Consider the following 7,685-nt stretch of genomic DNA (forward strand, 5'->3'; position numbering starts at 1 on the left):
CACCATTGTGGGTCAGTCCGCAGTTTTTTGTCTGGTACTCACTGAGTGCTGCTTTCACTCTGAACACACACTCCTTCTTCGACTTCAGACCATGGACTGTAAACCTGAGAGGAAAAAACAGGTAATTTAGGCCTAGGTGTTGCCATGACAAATTTTACTATTCATATAGTCCTAATGCCTAAGCATTGCTTTCTACATTGGGATGGTTCTATGGACTAAAAAACAATTTAACTGGAAATGTCAATAGAGCAGGACTAGGCTTAATCTGTGTCCTGGAAACTGGCCCATCATGTTCTGTTGTAGAATTGGTGGCAAGAGAATAAACAACAATATTTATCCAACACACAATAGAAACAGCATTCCAAAAAGAGGATCTCAGTTCATTTAAATGGGTTCAGTACTGTACTTGATGTGGGTGGTTGGCTTGTTGTTGATCGTCCTCCACTCTTGCTTCCCAGCCTCGCTGTAGTACAGGTAGTTTCCCAGAATGCCCTCTTTCTCCAAGGGCTCCTGCCACTGAAGCAGGACAGCAGAATCTGTGTCTCGGATGGCAAAGACGGAGGTGGCTGGAGCAGGAGCAGCTAACAGGATAACACAGAAAACACGGAGCTCAGCTGATTGGCACACTCTTAAGAAAAGAAAATCATTCTATCTAAAGCCATCCCTGTAGGAGAACCCTGTATGGTTCAAGGTAGGACTGTTTTTAAAAACATCCAAAGAGAAGGTCCTGAAGGAAGAACCACCCTAGATGAAAAAGGTTAATTGAAGATCCATTGTCCCTGTGTAGAATAACTCTAGAACAGTTTTTTAATATTTCTAACAGTATACACAAATCCATATCAATGGAACTAGTATAACATTAAAGAAAGAATATGTTTGTTCCTCTCCCTCACCTTGGGGTTGTCCCAGTGAGATTGGCAGGCTCGGCTCTGAGGATTCGCTCACGCCATACTTGTTGGCGGAGCGCACCCGGAAGCAGTAGGACTTCCCCTTCTGTAGGTTAAACATGGGGAACCTGGGAGAGCCCACCGTGATGTCCATGCTGGCCAGCTGCCAACTGTTATTTCCTGCAATGGACTGATGGACAGAAGGAAGTACGAACGGAGAGAGAGACAGGCAGGCAGAAAGAGACAGAGAGGTAGATGGAAAGAGAAGTAGACAGACAGACAGACAGACAGACAGACAGACAGACAGACAGACAGACAGACAGACAGACAGACAGACAGACAGACAGACAGACAGACAGACAGACAGACAGACCGACCGACCGACCGACCGACCGACAGACCGACAGACAGACAGACAGACAGACAGACAGACAGACAGACAGACAGACAGACAGACAGACAGACAGACAGACAGACAGACAGACAGACAGACAGACAGACAGACAGACAGACAGACAGACAGACAGACAGACAGACAGACAGACAGTGAATCACTCAATTCTATTAATCAAATTGTTTTTCACTGTTGTGTATCTTTTCTTCTGCTCCATTAACTTGGCTCCCATATCTTTTAATAATTAAAAAAAATGTACATTTGAATAAAACACAGTGTTTAAAAGGAGATCAGCAATTATAAAGCGCATGCCCAAGGGTGAGCTGAGGATATTTGAATATTCCTGGGTGGAACAGAAGCGGGAGATCTTGATCATTTCAGATGCTTTTGATGGATTGGACAGTTTTATTAGAGTTACTTATAAAAGTCCAATAAAAATAAATTTCCTGTGGCAGTTTGCCACTTTTCTTCTCATTATTGGAACTGCAAGCTGTTGGGCATCTAGAATGCAGAGTCCTGGTTGATATTGAAGAACTGGGGCACTTTGGGGAAGATGTAAAATTAATGATCCCTCCCAGCACTTTAATTCTTTAGCGAACGTTTTATTTTCCTGGGCGGCCATTTTGATAAACCAGAACTTTGACAAACTCATTGTAAGACATTCATCAAAATAGGAACACTTGTGTCCTGTATAGTTTGCCATGTATGAACACACCCACAACATGTACTATCAATCCTCAACGTTAAAACTAAACCAGAACAAAACTGTGGCTAATTCACAACCGTGAACCTATAAAACCAAGAGTTATACTTTTAATCACCCCAAAGCCTAGAGACAGAGCTTTGACCCAGCTAACAATTATAGGGAGAGAGAACGTTTTTGTAATGTTACGCATAATGTTCCCCTAATGTTTGTGTCCAGTTTTCCGTTAGTTAGGGAATCATTCTATCTAGGTTATCTAAAACCTTGTGAGAATTCTTTTATGTACGTTTTGGTGTTAAAGTTGGGAGAACATTCCCTTAATGTCAAACATAACTTATCAAGAATGTGGTTACAACGTTCTCAGATTATACAACATTAACGTGTTAGACGTGTTTTATGGGACATTGCAAGAACATTAAATGCGTCCCGTTTTCGAGGGTTAGGAGAATATTCCATCAATGTTTCGATACCTTTAGGGCATGTGTTCTTGCAGAGGCCCTGTCCAGAAGAAACCCTAACCACCACCCCTCCCTAGGCACTTGTGTAGATCTGAAACAACTGGTTCAGTGAATACACTTTGAAGTAAATCTCACCTCTGTTAAAAGTACCCTCAGAAAACTATTTGATTGATCACAGTGATTCAGGGCTATCATTAAAACAGGTTAATATAACCCACCAACATTAGACAACTACACAGAAAGCCTTTAAATTGCTGAAATAAGTCAATCAAATCAATGATAAGAGAATAATCCGATTAACTGACACCTGACACAGACGTGGTGGTGCATCGGGAAGATAGAAGTACGATGACCTAAGAGGTTGTGAGGTCACAATCCCAGGCTAGGACATGTTGAATAATAATCACTGTATAAATGAACATGCACAATGTAATGATGTGTGTAAGTTGAAAACACTATGTTAAAAGCACCTGTGTGTGAGTATCCCTAACCTTGGCAACAGACAAAGAGCTATAAACTTAGCATCAGCGGTTCACCAATCAGGGCCTTGATTGGCTTGGCATCAATAAGTGATGTGTAATTATTTTTGTTTTTTGGGGGGGGGGCTCATGTATGTTCTTTCAACGTTCTCATTTAACTTGTCTAGAACATTCACATCTTGTGTTCTGAGAACATGGCGACCATGTTATGTGTGTGCTTGGTGGAACTTTGATGGAATATTCTCCTGACCCACAGAAAACTGGATACGTAAATATTTTGTTCTTGCAACGTTCCAATGAAATGTGTCTAGAACATACACCGAGTGAACAAAACATTAGGAACACCTTCACGAATAATGAGTTCCACCCCCACTGTGCCCTCAGAACAGACTCAATTTGTCAGGGCATGAACTCTACAAGGTGTCAAAAGTGTTCCACAGGGATGGTGGCCCATGTTGACTCCAATGCTTCCCACAGTTGTGTCAAGTTGGCTGGATGTCCTTTGGGTGGTGGACCATTCTTGATACACATAGGAAACTGTTGAGCGTGAAAAACACAGCAGGGTTGCAGTTCTTGACACACTCAAACCAGTGCGCCTGGCACCTACAACCATACCCCTTTCAAAGGCACTAAAATATTTTGTCTTACCCATTCAGCCTCTGAAAGTCACACATATACAATCATTGTCTCAAGGCTTAAAAATCATTATTGAACCTGTCTCATCCCCTTCATCTACACTGATTGAAGTGGATTTAACAGGTGACATCAATAAGGGATCATAGGTTTCACATTGATTCACCTGGTCAGTCTATGTCATGGAAATGTTTTGTACTCTTAACTTCTTGGATATAGGGGGCGCGTTTTAAGCGCAATATTTTGTCACGAAAAGATGCTTGACTATGCATATAATTGGCAGCTTTGGAAGGAAAACACTCTAAGGTTTCCAAAACTGCAAAGATATTATCTGTGAGTGCCACAGAACTCATGCTACAGGCAAAACCAAGATGAAACTTCAACCAGGAAATTGGCAGAATTTTTGAAGCTCTGTTTTCCATTGTCTCCTTATATGGCTGTGAATGCGCCGGGAATGAGCCTGCCCTTTCTATCGTTTCTCCAAGGTGTCTGCAGCATTGTGACGTATTTGTAGGCATATCATTGGAAGATTGGCCATAAGAGACTACATTTACCAGGGGTCCGCCCGGTGTCCTTTGTCTAAATTGGTGCGTAATCTACAAGCTGCACGCAGTCATCCAGTGATTGAGAGGAGAGAGGAGGCTTTCAACGAACGATATATCATGAAGAGATATGTGAAAAACACCTTGAAGATTGATTCTAACCAACGTTTACCATGTTTCAGTCAATATTATGGAGTTAATTTGGAAAAAAGTTTGGCGTTTTGAAGACTGAATTTTCATTTTTTTTTGGTAGCCAAACGTGACGCACCAAATGGAACAATTTCTCCTAAACAAATAATCTTTCAGGAAAAACTGAGCATTTGCTATCTAACTGAGAGTCTCCTCATTGAAAACATCTGAAGTTCTTCAAAGGTAATGATTTTATTTGAATGATTTTCTGGTTTTTGTGAAAATGTTGCCTGCTGATGCTAACGCTAAATGCTACGCTAGCTGCGCTAGCTGTTACACAAATGCTTGTTTTGCTATGGTTGAGAAGCATATTTTGAAAATCTGAGATGACAGTGTTGTTAACAAAAGGCTAAGCTTGAGAGCTAGCATATTAATTTCATTTCATTTGCGATTTTCATGAATAGTTAACGTTGCGTTATGGTAATGAGCTTGAGGCTATATTCACGATCCCGGATCCGGGATGGCTCGACGCAAGAAGTTAATATCTTAAATTCTGAGAACATGGTCACCACGTGTTCACCACCATGTTCTATTTGACATTAAAGGAATGGTCTCTTGGAAACATTCCTTGCACATCACGGGAACGTTTGTTGGTAGTTCATGAAAAAGCAAATTAACTAGCGATGCCAAAACACACGCCACGAGAGAGCAACTTCAAAGTCTCTCAGTTTTTAATGAGTGCACCGATGCCCACCTAAACTGACACCGGCAGCCATATAAGTGTTTTCCTCCTCCCCTTTAATATTTAATTAGCATAGTGGTCAGAGCTCTTCATTCATTTGGCCCTGAGTCTAAAGTTAGTCTACAGAACAGTAAAACAGGTCAATGGGAAGCTGCGGGCTGACACTACACGCACTGAGTTGGCCGGGTTGAGGGTTAATTGGACCTGCGTTTTAATGAGTGTTTAGGTGGTCTGTGTGTGTGTGTGTGTGTGTGTGTGTGTGTGTGTGTGTGTGTGTGTGTGTGTGTGTGTGTGTGTGTGTGTGTGTGTGTGTGTGTGTGTGTGTGTGTGTGTGCCTGTGTCTCTGTATTGTGCGTATGAGTAGGAGCACAGGCCTTAACTCACCCCCTCCACATAGAAGGTAAGTTGCTCCTTGCCTCTCGGCACTGGCTCAGTCCAGCTAAGCACGGCGTAGTTGTCACTCACCTCACAGGCATGGACACCAGTGGGAGGGAATGGCACTTTCATCTGACCTGAGGTCAGAGGGAAGAAGGGAGGATGGGTGTAGAAGATAGTAAAGGGTCATGGTCAGAAGGAGAAAACGTTTTGAGATAGGGAGGTGTACTATCTGAATGTCCAATAGGAACACATACTTTCCTTTTCTACTGCAAATATTTTTGCTACGGTGTACCATGCTAAACAAGACCCAGAGCATTGGATCACATGACCAAGCAAGGGTCAGATATAAAATCTTTTTTTTTTATAATGAGAAACACACACACACACACACACATACACACACACACACACACACACATACACACACACACACACACACACACACACACACACACACACACACACACACACACACACACACACACACACACACACACACACACACACACACACACACACACACACACACACACACACACACACACACACACAGTTATTGATTCATTGAAACCTAAAGCTGTACCAGGGTGCCTCGAAAAGAGAGTATGGCAGTCTATGAGGTTGAGGTAGTACTTTATTTCTCATCATAATAGTACACCATTCCCTGGTGTTTCCATGGCGTTTGCCTCCTCCTCCCTCTTTGAGCTACATCAGGGGCATGTTATGATCCCTATTTAGAGAGAAGCACTCTGACTACCCTGAGCTATAATGTGCATTTACTAGGACACCATAGAGAATAGTCCACCTAATGGAACAAAACACATTGCTTTCACAAAGCTATTAACATGATGGAAGATATGAAGGAACATGACGCTGTTATATTAAATATCATAGGCGACATTGCCACGGACGGGTTTTGTAGTAAAAAAAGATAGTGAAAGACAAGTGTTTCCAATGACAACAGTGTGTGCATTGCTTGATTTTGACCAGTTGTTAGTAGGCATTGCCTGTCTGCTAATTGGTTGATGATGTCATTGAAAATACTTATCTTTTTCTATATTTTTTTACGACAAAACACAGAAACACGCCATTTTCACACATGTTGATGTTGGTGCTGGGGATTATGAATATGAAGTTGACAAATGTTACAGTTTTAAACCGCCACTGGTTCTTTCTGCCCCATGGCAAAAGTGTTAGTTATCTGTTCCTCCCCCCAAAATCGGATTTACCAAAACAAAAACTAAAAATCACTTTCCATTTCCACTTATACTGTGTTTTTAAAATACCCCTCCATATAACCTCCCACCCAAAAAATAAAATAAAATCCCCTCAGGAGAGGAATGATACAACATGTCAAACTGTGTAGAAATGCAGAACATGTGCTTTCAAATGACAAAAGAGTACCAAGGGGAAAGCAGAAATATGCAGTGGCACTGTATCGTAAGTATTCGGTCTAGGGTAAGTAGCTGGGGGATACCATTGAAAAGGCTGGAGTGCCATAGCTACAAACACGGTTATTAATAGTACTACAATGATGATATATGTGGTTTCTCACTTTCCAGCTGATCTTTGGTGATGGTGATCTCTCTACCTCTGTCCACCTTGATAACTGATTGAGAAGAAAAAGGGAGAGAGAGAAATAAAGGAAGGAAACGCATGATAGCACAATGACTAGATGACATGGAAGAAGCCGTCCATCCAATGCCAGCATGCCAGGGTTCAGCAGAGAGAAAGGTAAAGAGAGAGAGAGAGAGAGATGGGGGAAACAGTCAGAGGCAAGCCAACCTTCTGGCCGTACTTCATCTGCGCCTAATGACCCACAGCATCTGACCAGAGCACCTATCTGTCCTCTCCGCTACACTTTCTCTCTCATAGCCCCCACCCACAGCGCACACATGAACGCACGTACTCACACACATGCATACTGTATGTTCTCGTGCATGAACTTAGCATATACACACTGACACACTGACACACTGACACACTGACACACACACACACACACACACACACACACACACACACACACACACACGCACACACAATATATACTCTATGTGTTCTATTTGGCCTATGTTATGTCTCTCTCTATATAATGACCTCTACCCAGAGTGTGTTCGGTGTGTAAATCTGAGTGTGCAGATTACCCATAGTTCTAGTGTGTTCTAAAGGGTCGGTGGTGATGACAGGCTCGGTGGCCTTAGAGGGGCGTCCCACACCTGCCTGGTTGACGGCACACACCCTGAACTGATAGATGGTGCTGTCACTCAGACCCCTCAAAGGGTAGTGACATGCATGCCTTCTGAATGGTGTCATTGCATCTCACCCACTGCCCACTAC

General features: G+C 42.5%; 1 protein-coding gene across 1 annotated transcript; it reads right to left on the reverse strand.

The window, feature by feature from the left end:
• Positions 1–384: 384 nt before the first annotated feature.
• LOC116376713 (myomesin-3-like) lies at positions 385–1,069 on the reverse strand. The gene is made up of 2 exons (XM_031838084.1): positions 894–1,069; positions 385–581 (listed from the first exon to the last, which is right to left on the reverse strand). The coding sequence occupies exons 1-2, from the start codon at positions 1,039–1,041 to the stop codon at positions 385–387; spliced, it is 345 nt and encodes a 114-aa protein (XP_031693944.1). The 5' UTR covers positions 1,042–1,069.
• Between the last annotated feature and the right edge of the window lie 6,616 nt (positions 1,070–7,685).

This window comes from Oncorhynchus kisutch, linkage group LG13 (genome assembly GCF_002021735.2).
Source record: "Oncorhynchus kisutch isolate 150728-3 linkage group LG13, Okis_V2, whole genome shotgun sequence".
Lineage (NCBI taxonomy): Eukaryota > Metazoa > Chordata > Actinopteri > Salmoniformes > Salmonidae > Oncorhynchus > Oncorhynchus kisutch.